General features: G+C 39.5%; 1 protein-coding gene across 3 annotated transcripts in view; it reads right to left on the bottom strand.

Annotated features, from left to right (window-relative positions):
- The window catches only part of cadm1a (cell adhesion molecule 1a), a 360,817-nt gene that overhangs the window by 45,990 nt on the left and 296,042 nt on the right, over window positions 1–18,785 (bottom strand). For 2 of the 3 annotated variants that reach the window (XM_055148413.1, XM_055148410.1), the window contains exon 2: window positions 8,003–8,020. The exons of the other annotated variant lie outside the window; for it this stretch is intronic. In XM_055148413.1, the coding sequence (XP_055004388.1) occupies window positions 8,003–8,020 (18 nt within the window). The remainder of the gene's footprint in view (window positions 1–8,002; window positions 8,021–18,785) is intronic. 3 annotated transcript variants of the gene reach the window in all.

Genomic DNA, 18,785 nt, shown 5'->3' on the forward strand with positions numbered 1-18,785 from the left:
GGAAGAAAATGTGAGGTAAGCAACGGACAATATGCTGAATTTGAGAGGAACTGGAGTCTTTAGAGGTGCGCTATGCATCTTTTCACCTGCTTGTTTCCATGGAGATGCTATTGCTGTGCTTGGAATGTTACACAATATGACATTAAACATATTTATCTCCATGAAAACACGCAAGAAAACGATGCTACGAGGCCAAATTACAGGTCAAATCTGTGAATGCGTGTGTTTCAAGGCATCTTTTTCAGCAATAAATAACCCGGTGAGTCTTTTAATTCAACATGGTTACATTTAATGCCACAGTGACGAACATTTCAACCAAATCAATAACATCTTGGACCATATTTGAAAGTTACATAGTGCGTATTTAAAGGGACAGTCCAGAATTTTGGACATAGGACCTCGTTTTCTAGTTAGTCAGAGTGTTGGAGACAAAGTAAATCTATTTTTACGCCAAACTGTCAGTGTGAATGTCTGTGTTGATAAAATAATGGTTCAAATAAAACTAAACTTGAATGAATTGTCGCATGTTGAGGGAGTATTTTCTCAGCAACAGTGGAATTTTACTTTGGCGGTAAGATAGAAGAAGCTTTCTATCAGGAAGTACAACTGCTGCTGCTCAGACATAAATCCTTCAAATGTGAGATTGGTTTTACTTCTAAAATTATGGAGTGATAACAACCACCTGGACCTAAATGTAGCTCAAACCAAAGAAACTGTTGTGGACTTCTGGAAAAAAGTTCACAGCCCAATAGCCAGCTCCATCCATGGGGAAGTTGTAGAAATGCTATATAAATTATAAATAACTCCTAAAACTACCGTATTTTCCGGGCTATTAGGCGCTCTGGATTATAAGACCCACTGTCATTAAATGGTCTATTTTTGAACTTTTTTTTTTTACAAATAAACTGCACCGGACTTTAAATGAAACCCAACACTTGGATGGGTCAGTGGTTTTGTTTGTTTGTGGGTTCACGGTGACTCTGGGCTTTGTTCAGTTGTGGCGTGTAGGGAGGGTGTGTCTGGGATCGCTGGATTGTCGGCGTGTTCGCAGTGACTCAGTTGTTCAGTTGTGTCTAGAAGTGGCACGTTGCGCTCGCTTTTTCGGTTCGTTCCTCCGTTCCGTTCCTCGTCGGCGTGGAGTGATGAGTGTGTCTGTGGGTGTCTTTCGCTGTGCGGTCGCTGTCTGCTCCGTGTGTGTTTGGGACACCCGAGTGGATTCGTGTATAGGGCGCTCTGGATTGCGGGGCGCGTGGTCGTTTTTTGATGGGGCTAGAGGCTTAAAAGAGCGTCTAATAGCCCGGAAAATACGATATTTGGGAACTGTGTTTGATTCCTCTCTAAGGTTTGATAAGAACACTGAGCAAATGATCAAACGAGGACAGCAGCGGGTTCACTTGCGGAAGCTCAGGTCTTTTAATGTGTCGCCTAACATTTAAAATAATCTTTATCAATCTTTTATCGAAAGTTTGCTGACCTTTTCTTTAATTTGTTGGTTTTATGGGTTATCAGTGAAGGACAAGAACAGTCTGAACCACACAGTAAAAGTGTGCGGCAAAATCAGCGGTGTTCAGATGGAGGATTTGGCCTCTGTGTGGAGACATCGGGTGCTCCAAAAGACTAAGGCCATACTGAGCCAACCTAACCATGTTCTGCGCTCACAGTTCGTGCAAATGCCCTCTGGGAGGCGCTATGTCACCCCACAGCAAAAGACCAACCGCTAAGCCAAATCTTTTATTCCTTCTGCCATAAGGATTTTAAATGGAAAGTGAATTTGCTTTTGTGTCCCTGATGCACTGAGGTTTGAATGTACGGCGTCTGTTTTTTCTTTTTCTTTTATTATTTATAGATTGTGCACGACCAGAGATGTGTGAAGTGAATTGCCATTTGGGATTAATAAAGTTGTTGATTGATTGATTGAAAATGATTCTATCGACACAGACATTTACATCGACAGTTTGGTGTAATAATCATTTGCTTCGAGTGCTTTGTGGAGTGGGTAAGACTGTTTTTAGTGGCAGGATAAGGCTATGTTTATATGATGACGGTCTGAACAAAAGACGAAAAAGTGGTGTTGTGTTTTCACTTTTTATTCTGTTTATAGACAAGCTTTTTCGAGAGGAAATCTGCATGCATACGGTGACGCAAAAGTGTGTGGAACTTGACTGAGTATGCATGTTCTTAAAGCAACAAGGGCGTCTTTGGACATACAGAAGTTTTCACATCACACATTTTCATCAGCTACTTCTTCCACAAAGTTGTTCCACCATCGACTGGTTCTCCAGGTCTCATCCATATCCGTCTGAATCACCTACAACGAACTGATGCATCTAGAATTTGAGGTGATTGCAGATCCTTCTCTGTTCACTAATAGTATCTCTGCAGATTCTCTACATTTGTTGGGAGCCTCCTGTAAGTTTATTAGAGCTGAAGGTCCGACGCATGGAAATGATCCGACATGTTTGTTTCTGTACTGTACGTGTACGCGACCTGAGCAGATCTGACCAGAGTTTTGCGTCTTGGGCAGTGTAGACAGAAACGCTATGGCAGAATGCAGAGGTGGGGTCAAATTGTTGTTTTGCGAGTCTCAAGTCTGTGACCTCAAGTCTGAGTCAAGTCCCAAGTCAAATACAGGCAAGTCCAAGTCGAGTCTCGAGTCACTGGTCCATAAGTCCAAGTCAAGTCCAAGTCATCTGCTTTGAGCTTCAAGTCATTTTAAGACTGTAAACGAAAATACCAAACATAGCTTTGATTTTTGCAATTTTTTTGACTTTGAAGACAAATTGCACTTAAAATAATCATAGTATATTTGTAAGAGTAAGAGAATAAGAGTTGTAGAAATTAATTAATTAATTTTTTTTTTTTTTTTCCTTTTCAAATGTCTTGACAAGATCTTAGTGTGAATCAGATTTAAAAGTGCTTCTCAAGTCTTCTCAAGTCTTCTCAAGTCACAGGCCTCAAGTCCCAAGTCGTTGACCTTCAAGTCGAGTCCCAACTCTTAGTCCATTTTATCAAGTCAAGCCTCAAGTCCTAAAAATAGTGACTCAAGTCTGACTCGAGTCCAAGTCACGACTTGCAAGTCCCCACCTCTGGGCGGAGCGTATTCAACTTTTCCACTCTGGAGGGTTAGCCCCAAAAACGCCGTCTACACGAAAGGCACTTCCGATCAAATATTTAGTTGTTTTTACCTGCAAGCGTTCTCGTGTAAACAGGCCCTAAACATGGCCATTGACATGCACTAGCCTAGCACCAGTGACCTCTGCAAATACAAGGACTGGATGGAATATTTAAGAAAAGTGTCTCCACACATCTCCAACACTCTGACTCACTAGGAAATGAGGTCCTATGTTCAAAATTCCGAACTGTCCCCTTAAGGAAAATACTAAAAACTAAGCACACAGGTTTAGTTTTTGGTGTCTGTGCTGTTTTTAAGTCTTCGTTTTTTACCAGAACTGTCCATGCGTCTCTCTGATTGGTTAATCCACCTGTCAATCACGCCCTGTGGAATGGGGGAAACAGGATATGGGCCCAAAGCCACTTGTCCTTGTTAAGTTTTGGCAAAGTGTGTAGTTCTGGTTGGGGGTGGACTGCGACCAAAAAACAGCCTTGGACTTCTCTCCCACAAATTGGCTCAGAGTGTTTTCTTTTTTTCTTTTTTTACAGAGGAGGCCTTGTTCTTCACAGCTGGCACGTGTTAAAAGTCTTATATCGTAATAGTGTTTTATTTCCCTCAGCATGGACAGAGCACGACTGTAAAATCTAATTACATTCAGTATTGTTTTATCGCTGTGATCTCATTATAATCACTTTATTAATCATTTATGGTCTTCCTCCTGGTGTCGTAAACTTTGGCCTTGGTTTGACAAAATGTATGTTCATTTTACTGTGGGAAATACAGAAATACTAAAGCTTTATTTTATAACACTGACGTTCCATCCAAAAGCTAGAGTTTTGTTTTTTCTCAACGGGCTATAAGAACTAAGAACAACTGTAAAGTGTAATTACGTTCAGTATTGTTTTATGGCTGTGATCACATAAACATTTTATTAATCCTTTATGCACTTCATCTTGGCATCGTAAACATAATATTGACCCATCATAAAGCAATATTAGCTCTGTGTGCTGACTTGTTATCCTCTCTGTCCTCTGTAGTAAAGATTTTTATTTTTTTAAATGGTCCGCAGTGTGTGAGAGTTGTGACAGAGTTTCTGAAATAATGTTGACAAATCCAAAAGGCTCTCTATCTAGCTATGTATGTATCTGTCTTTTATAGATTTTATTTGAAATTGAAGTGTGTGTGTGGAATTATTGGAGCCACAATGCCCCAAAAAGGAAAGTAATGACAGGAATTATGTGTGAAATCAACTTAACTCTTAATAGACCTTTTTCACAACGGCCAGAAATGCCGCACTTTAGGTTTGTGGAACTTCCAGTAAATGCTTTCTGTTGCAAAATGTCTGTGAAAATGTCTCACACATTCTCCACCAGCTTCATAAATCTGCCCCATTACTAAATCTTCAACCAACAAGGTCCACAAAGGATAAACATTCTACCATGAAGAATTTATCCACAACTATCAAGGAAAGAAAGACGAAAGCTTAAAGGAGAACGAACGACAAGCATTAGAGAACTACTGAGCAAAACTAACACTATGGTCATGACATAGGAGAAATTAAATTTGTCAACTGGACAAAGTTTATTTGGTCGAATACTTTTTGCAGTTCTTCTTCAGTTCTGGTCCTTATATCTGTCTGCAGGGAGGAGCTAACTACAATGAAACTACCACACCTACTTGTTTACAGTTTCTATTAGTTAGGTCTACTGAATACTGAGTGTGGGGTCATATTAGCATAACCATTCAGGGCCATAATGGGTGCTTTGCACCTCTGGACCTGACCTGGCTACAGCTATTATTCTCTTGTTTGTTCTGATTCTGCAGACAGATATAAGGAAGTCTCATTCTGACCAGAACTGAAGAAGCAGCTTGGATGAACTGTGAAACTTATTTGACCAAATAAACTTTTGTCCAACTGACAAATTAAATTTCTCCTTTGCCGTAGGATTCTACCTGGACAACTGAGGGATTTTACAAGTTATGGTCATGAATAAAACTTAAGTAACTTGTTCACTCAGACTGATTCTACAATTAAAATTAAAAATCAGTTTCATGATGTAGATATTAACATAGATTTGTGTAGTTCCAATGCGAGACATCTCTAGGATATCATAAGTTTAGTTTTGCTCAGTAGTTCTCTAATGCTCACTGTCATTCGCCTTTAAGCTTTTTGTCTTTCTTACCTTTCATCTTTCTTCATGTTTATCCTTTGTGGACCTTGTTGGTTGAAGATTTGGTTGAAGATTTGGTGATGACTTTTCCACAGACATTTTGCCACAGAAAACCATGAACCAGAAATTACGTAAATCTACAGCGGGGCACTTCCACCCATTGGGAAAAAGGTCTATAAGGAGGAGGTATCACATTTCTATGTGGTATTAACTGCTAAGATGTAACATATTTAGATCAGCATGTTACCTCTTATTATTTTGAAAATGCTTGATTCACAATTGATCCTGAAAACCACTTCAGACATGTTTTCGATGATGGAACAACACTAGAACACTGCAGAAAGCTCAAAAAAGTAAATTTAGCCTCAAAGTTTAACCTCAAAAGAAAAAAAGTGTGCACACGCTGTTGACATGGGTGCGCACGTGGACATAGTCGTGCGTGTGATGTTGACATGGGCATAGACGTGGGCAGGGGCGTGCACGTGTGGCTCTGTGCACACATGGATAAGAGGCTGGTGTTTGACTGGAGGGCATTGACAGGCAAAGTAAACCCACACTATCAAACAAACAGACCGCTGCAGACGGGGCCATGTGACAAGGCTCTATGTTCTATTCTAAGATTTATAATGATGACAAACGATGGAAAAATACTCAAGTACTGCATTTACGACGACATGTTAAGTGCTTGGTTAATAATAGTTTTGACTGTACACGATTTTTTTTCATATATTTTAGCAAAATGTGTATTACCTCAGTACAAATATTGTGTAAGCAGCTCTTGGGGTCAAGCTGTGAACTGTTTGCATCTAATTATAAAGTGTTTTTGTCAGAGAAAAGCACTGTTAGCATGCTAGTTGCTGTTAGAATTACTATGAAGACACAACGCTCTGGTCTCTGAGAGTGAAATGTGCTTATAAACTCATCGCTGTGAATAATTATGATGCTCTGAATGCATAAGGAAGGTGAGAAAATAACTTTGGACTACTGCAAACTAACGCAACATTCAGACTGCAGGGCTTAATGCTCAGTTCGGATTTTTTTCTGAGATCTGATGTTTTGCGACGTCGTTCACATTACCAATTAAATGTGACTTGTATTTGATCTCCAGTGTGAACTTTAAAAGCCTCAAAAGTGTCCCACATCTGCATCAGCGGATACAACAACATCGCACGCAGCCTAAACGCTGGTAGCCTGATTCATCAGACGGTTTCACTTCGTAGAAACTGTCTGACCTCGCAGCATTAGGATTCGTTTGCTCGACCGTAGGTGGATACTTTTTTTATTTAACCAATCGCTGCTATTTGGTCATGACGTATGTAATGCTCCAAATCCTGTAGGAAGAAGGACAATAACGTCTTTCCCCTTGATAAAATTCTCCAAACATTCTATTTGTTCCGGTTTTAAATCTTCGATCTCGGGAATCGTTGCCAACACAGAATGTCCGTCTTCGACTACATCAATCTCGACGCTTTGTTTACTGTTGTGCTGTACAAAAGGGACACAGACAGGCGCTTGAGTTTGACGTCATGGCGTCACAGCTCTTCGCTGATTGGCTGGTGCGCGGTCTACAACTCCCGGTTTCTTGCAAACCATCTACTGTATTCCGATTCCTGACCTAGTCACTGGAGAGAAATAAAATTGAGCGGAGGCACTTGATGGTATCAGCCTGGCTAAAACACTGGGTTTGTCTCCCAAAATACAGTTCTTTGTAAAGTGGACAGGTTACACGGCCACGGCCACTTTGTTTGTTTGAGTCTTTAGCCTCCTTGCATTTGGCTCGCAGGCTCTTTATTTTTTGTTGACATTGGAGCCAGGACCATCTGTAGCCGCACTCAGACATTTCTTTCGTTCCGATAAGACCCCCCCAATTTGGTCTGAATACAGAGATCCCCCCAAATATTAATAAACTCTCTAACCTCGCTTTCCCTCCATTGACGAGACTCCGAGCCTGACGTGTAGGTGGGATGAATGTGACCTGACCGTTCAGACTGAAGTTGCATGTCAAAAGATCGGATATTTATCGGTTTTAGGAGCACATATCCAAGTGGCCTCGGTCGCTTTTGAAAAAAATCAGATCTGTGTCATTAAAGATCAGATACAGGTCACAAAGCACCAAAAAAGTCAGATTTGGGTCACTTCAGGCTGCAGTCTGAACGTAGCCTAAAAGAGAATATCGGAAAATAACTCCTCAAATATCAAAGCCTTCTGCAATTTCACAATAAATATAGTTAGTTTTTAAAGACTTAAAGTACTTTTACTGTCTTTAAAACATGGAAACAGATCTAGTTAATTTATTTTAAACTGTTTGCAGTGGTCCAAAGTTCTTCCTCACTTACCTTAAGCATTCAGAGCATCCTAATTATTCAACACGATGAGTTTATGAGCGCTTTTCACAACTTTCAGACACCAGTTTTGCCTTCACGGTAATGGTAACAATGTCTAGCACTACTTCTGGGTTCACAGACAATAAAAAATGAGTTATAATGAGGTGCAGACAATACAGAGAAGTCTCAATTTGAACCTAAAAGCTGCTTTTACGATATGTCCGTATTGGGGAAATGCACGTTTTACATTATTACACAAAAAATGCAGCTACTCAAGCCACTACATGATTATATTTCTATGGGAAACTAAAATGAACATGAAATTCTAACACAAAAGACAACAAAATGCGTGTTTTAGTATGGTTAGTAAAGACGATTAAAGACTAGGCTCTTACCTGGATACTGGCCATCTCCTGGGGGTCGGGAAAAGCAGGAGAGAGGGAGAAAAGGAGAAGGAGAGAGGTCAGCAATCCCCATTCAGAAGGCATCATGCAGGGAAACACAAGAGGAACAAGGCAACGCTGTCGTGCAGAATTAACAAAAGATCAGTGAGAACATTTACATAGCCAAGAAAAAATCGGATAACCGGAATAATCAGATAAACCAAGAATTAGATCAGAATGTTGGTGAGTTGCTAGGTTTACATCCGCAACCAAATATCTGATTGTTATCTGATTTCTGGAGTAATCAGAATATTGAAATGTCATGTAAACAGTTCCATCTGATGAGTGAGTAATCAGATTTCTTCTGGAGTGTTCACACCTGTGCATATTTTGAAGTTTGAAAGTTGAAAAAGTTTGAAAATTATACTTTGTCTATTCTACTATTCGCACATCACAATATAATATAATAACAAAGAGTAAAAATGTTAATATTAAAATCAAAATAAGTAGGAAAAATAGCAAGAGACTCATAACCCTGGCATTTTTCTGTCCCTGGCCCGTCTCTACCTTATATTTTCATCCACAGCTAAGTTCACAACCATCGCAAGACTTCACGCAAGTATCGCGAGACATAGACTACGTTCAGACTGCAGCCTGAAGTGACCCAAATCTGATTTTTTTTGCCCCTTTGCGACGTGTATCTGATCTTTAAATGACAGTCTGAACGACACAGTTGCAATTTTTTCAAATGTGACCCAGACCACTTGGATATGTGCTCCTAAAACCGACACATGTCGAATCTTTTAACACGTGACTTCAGTCTGAACGGTCAGGTCACATTCATCACACCTACACGTCAGGCTCGGAGTCTCGTCAATGGAGGGAAAGCGAGGTTAGCGAGTTTATAATATTTGGGGGGGGATCGCTGTATTCAGGACAAATTGGAGGGGTCTTATCGGAACTGGGCGTTTTTTGGAAATGATTGCCAAAGAAATATCCGAGCACGGCTACAGACGGTCCTGACTCCAATGTCAATGAAAAATAAAGAGCCTGTGAGCCAAATCAAGGAGGATAAAGATTCAAACAAACGAAGTGGATGTGGACATGTAACCTGCCCATTTTACCAAGAAGCGTTTAGTCAACTTCCATAAACACTGAGCACCCTTGCTGTGTGTGACGTCGTCGTGTTCTCCAATGCTCATATGGGACACTTTTGGGGCTTTTAAAGTTCAAACTGGATTGGAAATGTGAACGACCTCGCAAAAAAAATCGTATTTCACAAAATAATCCAAATTGAGTATTAAGCTCTGCAGTCTGAACGTAGCCTAAGTCTTCCAGATACAACAGTTACTCTACAAAGCGTCTGGTTAACTGGCAAGGGTTGTCAAAAGTATTGAAAATCAGATACTAATTGATACTATAACTAATATACTAGGATACTCATTGGAGCAAGTATCAATGCAAAAAAAAAAAAGTCACATTCACATGAGAGAATTTCCTGAATAGTTTTGAAAAGATCAGAACAAGTATAAGAGCACATAGACTAGTATACACCCATGGACCACTGTGGAACCTACACAGATATAAGGCCACATGGTAATATAAGAAGAAAGTACTTGAGTATTTAATGCTGAAAATGACAGTCTATTCTTGTCTATTTTTTATTATCATTGTGGTTTTGGAAGAAGTTTTGAGTATCAAGTCTCAGTATCAAAATTGAGTTTGAATTTTCAATATTGTGACAACACTAACGAGAAAATTTTGGGGGAAAAAAGGCAAACTAATGTGCAGGGGTCTCCAACCTGTAGCTCTGGAGTTACCAGTATCTCTCCACCTTCTTCCAAGTCGCTCGCCAAGGGATTTCTGAATCACACCTATTGTGCTTAATCACTAAAATATGATTATTTACCATTGTGCATGTATCATTTTGATGCACTAATAAACGGATAATGGTTTATATTTTATGAGCATCTAACTGTGCCCTGTCTTATACTTTCTCAATTTCTTGTGACTGCTAAAATGAGTAGCTCTCTTGCGATTTTCGATGTGTAAAGGAGCTCATCAGGAAAAAAAAAAAAAAAAAAAAAAGGTTGGAGACTGAATTAAAAAAGAATAAAAAGAATGATAAGTTATTTTTTTATCCATTGCACTTTTGTCCTCCAAATACAACAGTTACTTTTAAAAGATTTTTATTCACTGACCCATGTTACCAGATGATTTTGTTGATCAAATTTCTCTTGTGTTGTAAAAAAAAAAAAAAAAAAAAATCAGATCTAATTATTGGTTTATCTGATTTTTCCAGTTATCTGAGTTTTACTGGCCATGTAAATGTAACCAATGTTGCAAGCTCCAAAGAAATCTGAGCATCAAAAACTGCATTTTTGGAGGAACTGTTGTATTTCGAAAACAAAGTATAATCCACTTTAAAATAACAATTTCTATATATTTTTGCTCAATTAGTTTGTACGTTTTTTGCATGAATTTCATTGTCAAAACCTGCACAGGTGTGGACAGTCAAAAAGAAATCAGATTACTCACATCAAATGGAACCGTTTCTGTGACATTTTAATAATCTGATATCAGATAAGGATCACATTTTCGGTGTGAATGTAAAAATAAGCAATAAGTATGACCAGCCCTCGCACATTCCTGCATCACGGCGAGGGTCCCTGGTCACTACGGTCGGGCACTTCACTTCACAAACCCAGAAGAGGAGATTGAAACCAGAAGAAAACAGAAAAAAAAAAAAAAAAAAAAAAAAACACAACAACAATATAAGCAAAATCTCGCAATAACCTAAGATATTGGCCCTTCTAGTGTCTAGAAGGAACTTTAGTTTCAATGCATTTTCAGTGGGAGAGGTAGTGTTAGTCTTCAAACATCCCAAACTATGAAAAAAAAAAAAAAAAAATAAATATTATTATTATTATTATTATTATTATTATTATTATTATTATTATTATTATTATTATTATTATTATTATTATTATAATAATAATAATAATAATATAATAATAATAATAATAATAATAATAAAAACTGAAAAAAAAAAAGCCAACATTGGTATTGATGCATTATTTTCAATTCTTATATGTCAGTGTAGCTCAATAAACTGGCACATAAATGCAGTCAGTCACAATAATTTGACAGTGATTTATTTATTATTATCTTTTTTTTTTTTTTTTAATCAAGCCTCACTAAATCAACTTTAATACGAGCATCGCTAACAGCTCCACAACGTCGTCTTCTAATCAGTGTCCATTTGTCCGTTTAGTTGCGTCTCAAGATTATCCCGGAACTCAGCTCATGACAGTTTTTGATTAGAAAAAACTCTCCTTTCTTCAACTTTGTGCCAAGCTCCAATCAGCGCTGAGGGTTTAATTACCGTCATCCAGAAAGTAGAGGAGCACAGAGACGGAGGGGTGGAGAGAGGAGAAGAAAAGAGTGGAGAGGAGAAGGAGAAAGGATGGGTGGAGAAGAGGAGGTCTGTGAGCATGAAATATAAAAATCTAATCATAGCCACAGTACAATTTTGAGAGAGAAGAGGAGAAAGAACAGTGGGATTGGTCTAAGAGGTATCCACACAACAAAATCCAGGTATCCACACAACAAAATCCAGGTATCCACGCAACAAACTCCAAGTATCCACGCTACAAACTCTTAGGTATCCACGCTAAAAACTCCACAACGAACTCCATAATGAACTCCAAACTCCAAACACCAAGTATCCACTCTACAAACTCCAGGTATCTGCACCACAAACTCCAGGTATTCACGCTATAAACTCCAGGATGAACTCCAAGTATCTACGCTACAAACTCAAGGTATTCACACTACAAATTCCAGAACCACCTCCAGGTATCCATACTACAAATTCCAGGTTTTCACTCTACAAACTCTGGGTATCCAGGCTACAAACTCCAGGTATCCACACCTCACTACAAACACCAGGTTTTCACTCTACAAACTCCATGTAGCCGCACTATAAACTCCAGGTGTCTACACTACAAACTATAGGTATCCACACTACAAACTCCAGGCGTCTACACTATGAACTCCAGGTATCCAGGCTACAAACCCTGCCCCTGCAGCCATCTGTTTGTAATCAGAAACAGATGATTATGTGGGATGTCACTTAGTACTTGAAACTGCAGTGGCCACTGGAGACAACACACTGACTTAAAAATGTCCCTCATTTTCACAAAAATTGCCAAAAAATGAATAAGAAGAGTAGATAATACTCTTAAAACACCATATAAACAAGTTCATTTTTAGTTCCACTTTTAAGGTCCTATGTTGTACAAAATGGACTCTTGAGCTTTAGAATAAATCAGAAAATATTCCATCATAACATCGTCTTCATGGCCAGTATACAGAGACTTATGGTCCAAAACATATTCGCTGTTTGTTTTTTTATTGATTTGTTTTTATTTCGAGTTTGTGCCATGAGAGAAACAATAATCATATGCAGACTACATATGTACAACTGTTGTAAACAACAGAAAAGCACATTTCTCGAAATGGAGTGGGAAGAAGGAAATTTATATTCAAAAGTACATCAGTGCAGCGATGCGGTCAGCGCGGCGTTATGTGAACGTTTTGAGTTTGACCTATTTAAAGTGAGTTTAGAAGCACTTTTCATAACTTGACAATGACAATAAGACACTTTATAATTAGATGCAGACAGTACAGAGTGAGCTTATTTTGACCCCAAGAGCTGCTTATACAACATCTGTGTACCGTTCACATGACGACACTGACACGTGACAAATGAGCCACACAAAAGTATATACATACATTATAAGAGACAAAAGTGATGCGTCACATAATATGAGCATGTACCAATCTGGACACAGGTCTCCTGTAACCTGACATATATTTGCACAAGAAAAATCTGACATAAATGAATATGAAATAAACAATGTCAGAAAGCACAAATATGAAAAGTAACGTAAGAGGTACTTTTCCTCATTTATCCTGGATGGTTTCTGGCTCTTAATTCATGGATCCAGTAAGACGTGTGTTGTAAAAGGTGCTTAAGTCTTACGTACAATTCTTTTAACTGTATGTAAATAAAAATGACACACTTTTCAGTCAGTCAGCTGCACCTTTAACGTCGATATCTCCGTGTCGGACAGGTGAGCTCTCCTCCATCCTCCACACAGACACACGAGGCCTGTGCTGCTGCAGCTTTAAATGAGGCAATCTCATCATGTTCACATTTCACGCTGCTTTGGCTCCTGATCTCACACTGAATCCACACACGATCCACTTACTGTTTCTAAATTGTTATGTTATGTCATGTGTATTGGGGCTGCAAGTCACAGGCTCCATCATGACTCCATATACTCTATAAGACTATGTACATGCAAAGATATTCTACCATATCACTACTTTCAAGAATCCAATGCATTTTTGATATATATATACTGTATTTTCCGGGCTATTAGGCGCTCTGGATTATAAAAGGCACTGTCATTAAATGGTCTATTTTCAAACTTTTTTCACAAATAAACTGCACCGGACTTTAAAGGAAACACAGCAGTGTGATGGGTGAGTGGTTTTGTTTGTTTGTGGTGTTCACGGTGACTCTGGGCTTTGTTCAGTTGTGGCGTGTAGGGAGGGTGTGTCTGGGACCAACGGATTGTCGGCGTGTTCACAGTGACTCAGTTGTTCAGTTGTGTCTAGAAGTGGCACTCGCTTTTTCGGTTCGTTCCTCCATTCCTCGTCGGTGTGGAGTGATGAGTGTGTCTGTGGGTGTTTTTGGCTGTGCGGTCGCTGTCTGCTCCGTGTGTGTTTGTGTGTTCTGTGGGTGGTGCGGCTTTGTAGTTTACTGAAGTCGTGCTGGGACACCTGAGTGGATTCGTGTATGGGGCGCTCTGGATTGTGGCGCGCGGTCATTTTTTGATGGGGTTAGAGGCTTAAGAGCACGCCCTGTAGCCCGGAAAATACGGTAATACCAGATCCAGAGCCAGTTGATTTAAACTTGAAATGCCTCTCTCTGATCTAAATGGTCACTACCTAAACCCCATCACATGCTGCCAATCATGAATCAGTGCTAGTGCAGCCTCTGCAGCTCTGGGAGGGAATTCTGGAGTTTCTGACCTTTCACATGAGGTCTGGTCCCTCCATACTGCGGCTACGTTTATATGATGACAGTCAGAACAGAAGAGGCAAAATTGGAGTCTTTATTCCGCGTTTAGACGAGTGTTTTCGGGAGGAAATCTGTGTGCATGCGGTGACGCAAAAGTGTGTGGAGTTCGATTGGGTTTGCATGCCAGGCGGCTCGGTGGTGATGTATGTGATGTAAACGCGTACACGATGTGAGCAGATCTGACCAGAGTTTTGCGTCTTGGGCAGTGTCGACGGAAACACTACGACGGAGTGTATTCAGCTTTTCCACTCTGGAGGGTGGTTTCAGATTTTTGAATTTTTTTAAGCCCAAAAACACCGTCACTGTCTAAACGAAAGATACTTCTGATAAAATATTTTGTCGTTTTTACCCGCAAGCGTTCTGAGAAGGAGACAAACTTGTATGTGTCCTGCAGGTTAAGGCATTGGCAACTCAGGATTATTTGTGATAGTAAACAGTGCAGGCTACATATTGTTAGGTTAGACCGCTCATCTCATGAAAAAACTGTCACGTGCAATAAACAAAGGCAGAGAGTAGCGAGAGTATCATCTGAACCAGCACAAAACGTAATATCCGTGTGAGATGTTTATGTTGTGATGAAGATGCCATTGTTTTTCCCACAGTCCTGGATTGTGTCCATACTTTGAGTGAACTGCCTCCTCTTTTACAGGATTTACACCTCAGCCGTGAGCTCACACCATGAAATCTGTGAAACTGGAGAAATATGTTCACACTCTCACTGTTGTGCATATGTCACTGAAGCGGGAGGCTTTCACTGAGTCTCTGCATTCACACTGGTCCTGTTTTCAGACAACTGTAGTCCTGATGTTTAGTTTGGATTTTGTTTTGGTACTGGTTTAGTTCCAGGTTTAGTACCAGCTGTGTATCATGCACTAGTTTAACAAAGGATCACAACAATCACAACTGAACCTGGGTTGCCAGGGTTTTAAAGTGGTTTTATAAGATTTTTCCCCATGTATTTGAGCAAAATGTGTCCTGCCCATGTACAGATTAGAGATTAAAACTAAACTAAAGCATGTTCGATAATCAGGAAGTGTGCGTTTTGCATTCTAGTCGTTTTATTATCATGGCAAAGTTTAACACTGGTCTCTGAAACATGTGAAAAGCGTTTATAAACTCATCACAGTGAATAATTAGAATGCTCAGAATACATAATGTAAGTGAGGAGTAACTTGGGCCACTGAAAATAGTTTAAAGATTTTACAAGACACAAAATTGACTTTTGTGAGCTTTCTCAAAAACATACCCGGAGTTGTTTCATTCAAACTAGGGATGGGCATGATTAATCGATTATTATCATTAAGAATTTCATCGATTATGTTGATTTTAATCGACAAACCAAATGTAGGTTGCTGTGCGTATTGGACCAAACAGGGGTCTATACATGTGTCTCTGCACTCAGAAGGAGCGAGACACAAACAGTGGGTCAGTCTGCAACGTACCGAAGTGCAAATGTGTATTTAACGATGATTTGTACAAGAAATTCCACTCTTTCCGTTGCGTTCGGGACAAGTGTGAGTCCATGTGCACAGTGAACAAAGCAGCACATATGTTTCGGTGTCCAGTGGGAAAAAGTTTTACCAGGTGAGAGTCGCTCAATGTGGATGACGAGTCCCCACCTCCCTCCCCCCGTACGGTGTCCTGGTTTTGACAAACGCAAATCTGGTCACACTAACCTGTATTCCAGTCATGTCTTTTAATCTGACAGAAATTGACCACATCAGCGACACAAGAGCTGTAGTTTTATCTTCGCTTAGTTTATGCAAATTAAGTTTTTAAGGTTTTAAGTTTCATTTCTGTGAGAGTTGCTCAAAACTGAATTAAACTGAATTTGACATTATAATGTCAAACGGGCTGATGTGGCTCTAGAGTGGTTACGGTTTATATGTTGTAAAGTTGAATTTATTTATGCAGATTAGTAGTGCAGATAGTAATAATAATGATGATCATTTTAATATAAAATGATTGATAATCGATCGTTAATTCTTCCGACGATCGATTAAGAAAATTTCATCGAATGCCCATCCCTAATTCAAACGTTTGATTAACCCTTTATTATTAGTCTGCCAAAGCTTAAAGAGCCATTAAACACTCTCCAGAAGCTTTACTCCGCCCCTACGCAAAATCTGAAAAATCCTGGGAGAGTGGGTGTGTGGGGGCGGGCTCTGGAGCGATGATTGACAGCTGACCGACAGCCACAACAATTCAACACTGTGTGGACCGGTGCACTCCGAACTTTGAAACAGAGCGAACATTTACGCTCGGATCACGCCGTTTCCGAGCCAGTGGCTGTGCTTGTCATGGAATAACCTGCATGTGACTCATCTGCGGCCGTTAGTCCAACCCGGCAAGTCACATGGCTTTTGACCCAGAAAGTCCAATTTTATCAAACAAATATGCACTAAAATGCTAAAATTAGGCCAGGGATAGGCCAGATAACGGCCGTTTCCGTGACTTAAACTGTGATGCCGGAATTTTGAGCCACATACGGACTGAACAAGGACTAAATCGGGACTAAACCAGGTCCAAACCAGGTCTAAACCAGAACTGAACCAGGACTAAACCCAGCATCTCGATCAATGTTTCTTCTGCTCAATAAATAATGCCTGTGAAGTGTTGACGTATTATTTTTGTCGCGTCTGTAACTTCGTATTTGTACTGAAGAAAGCGTAATTGTAAATTTTCAAATTGTATTCTAATGGATAAATTGATGTACAACTGGACTAATTCGAGAGTTTACGGATGTTTATTTTATGCTCAACTACAACCAAATATGCATGGATTTCTATGCACACAAATATTTCTGAAAGCTTATTTTTGGTTCCTTTAAAATGGACTAGTTTTTTGTTTTGTTTTTTTCATATTTTTAAGACAGTAACGAGTGTAAGCTTTTGGAACTTGGTCTAAAAGCAAAGATATAGCGCATTATGAAAGTGAAAAACATGCATTGTTGAAGAGAGGAGCGTCAAAGCAAAGCGAGCAGCCACCCATGTAATTGAATGAGTGGAAGAGTGTACAGTAAGATCAACACACTGTCACAGAAGAGACAGGGCTCAGACAAAGACTGGAGAACTGAGACAACACAGCCATGTTCCCACAGACCTGCTCGTGCATGGGAAAGACCTGAGCGACACGGTTGTACGGGGAGTTAAAGTGCCTGTATTACTCTATATTCTAATCTACTGTATGTTGTAATGTTGTTTCCTCATCAAAAAACATACTCCGAGTTGTGTTTTGTTTCATTCACACAGGTTAAACACACAAACCCGGCATATTTAGGCTGAGTTTTTCTTTCAAACTGAAAACAAAACACAACTTCAGATATGCTTTTGAAGAGGTAACAACTTTCTAACATGACTTAATGTTTGAGTGAAAAATCCCTCAGTCGTCCAGGTAGAATCTAGTCAGGCTGGCGCCACCTAGTGTCTCCGCTCAATTTCATTTCTCTCCAGCGACTAGAACAGGAATCAGAATACACTAGAACCCCGGAAGTTGTAGACCACACACCGGCCAGTCAACAAAGAGCTGTGAAGCCATAACGTCAAACTCAACATCTAAACTAAGCAAAGCCGTTGAGATGGATGTAGACAGACATTCTGTGTTGGCAACGATTCTCGAGATCAAGGATTTAAGGCCGGAACAAAGAGAATGTTTGGTGAATTTTATCAAGGCAAAAGACATTACTCCCCTTCTTCCTACGGGATTTGGTGCATTACATACGTGACGACTAAATAGCAGCGATTGGCTAAATTTTAAAAAGTACCCGGCAACCGACAAGCGAACGAATCCTAATGCTGCGAGGTCAGACGGTTTCCACGAAGTGAAACCAGCTGATGAATCAGACCAGGTAGAAGCCATGGCAAAAGGAGAAATTCAATTTGTCGACTGGACAAAAGTTTATTTGGTTGAATACGCTTCACAGCTCATCCAGGCTGCTTCTTCAGAACTGAGCTGCGTATTTGATGTATTTGTCCTGTTGACAAATTGCCATGGCTTAAAGTTCACAAGAGTCAGTTTTGCATAATATAGGACCTTTAAATGTCTACAGCATATCAGCTATTGTGGGAGTCCACCAACTGCGTGTCTTTTGTCAGGTTGAACTTCATTTCACTAAACACTGTTATATGCTATACTATATTATATTATACTCTATTTAAGATACTGGTAAAGTAAAGGTAAAGTATATTTTTTTTTTGGTTTATAATTTAACTTCTGCTTGGAAAACATGAGATGTAAATTTAGCCTAACTTTTGGATAGGCTTCTTCCTAGTGTGACACAATCAATGTAGTATTTTCTCTCTATTTCCTGTTTCCAGCATATTTTTCAACTTTCCTCCACAAACTGCTTTGTCATTAGTGTAAAACTAAAACTCACAGAATTAAATCAAAGAAGGAGCTCATTGGTAAAAACAATTTCAGTGATAACATTTTCCTTGACTTTTTCATGAAACTAAAGTGAATTTTCCATGACTTTACGACACCTGCATGTGTAGAACTGATCAGACGTTTAGGGCTAAATATGAAATGTTAACTCTTTCCACTCACCTTATGGTTTGGAATTATAATTTTTTAACATTCAAAATCCTGTCAGTGCATTTATTGTCGTCTCTTTTAAACAAAAGACGCAGACGTTCATAAATA

This window comes from Boleophthalmus pectinirostris, unplaced genomic scaffold (assembly GCF_026225935.1).
Source record: "Boleophthalmus pectinirostris isolate CB_2022bp ecotype Guang Dong unplaced genomic scaffold, ASM2622593v1 HiC_scaffold_12, whole genome shotgun sequence".
In the NCBI taxonomy this organism is placed as follows: domain Eukaryota; kingdom Metazoa; phylum Chordata; class Actinopteri; order Gobiiformes; family Gobiidae; genus Boleophthalmus; species Boleophthalmus pectinirostris.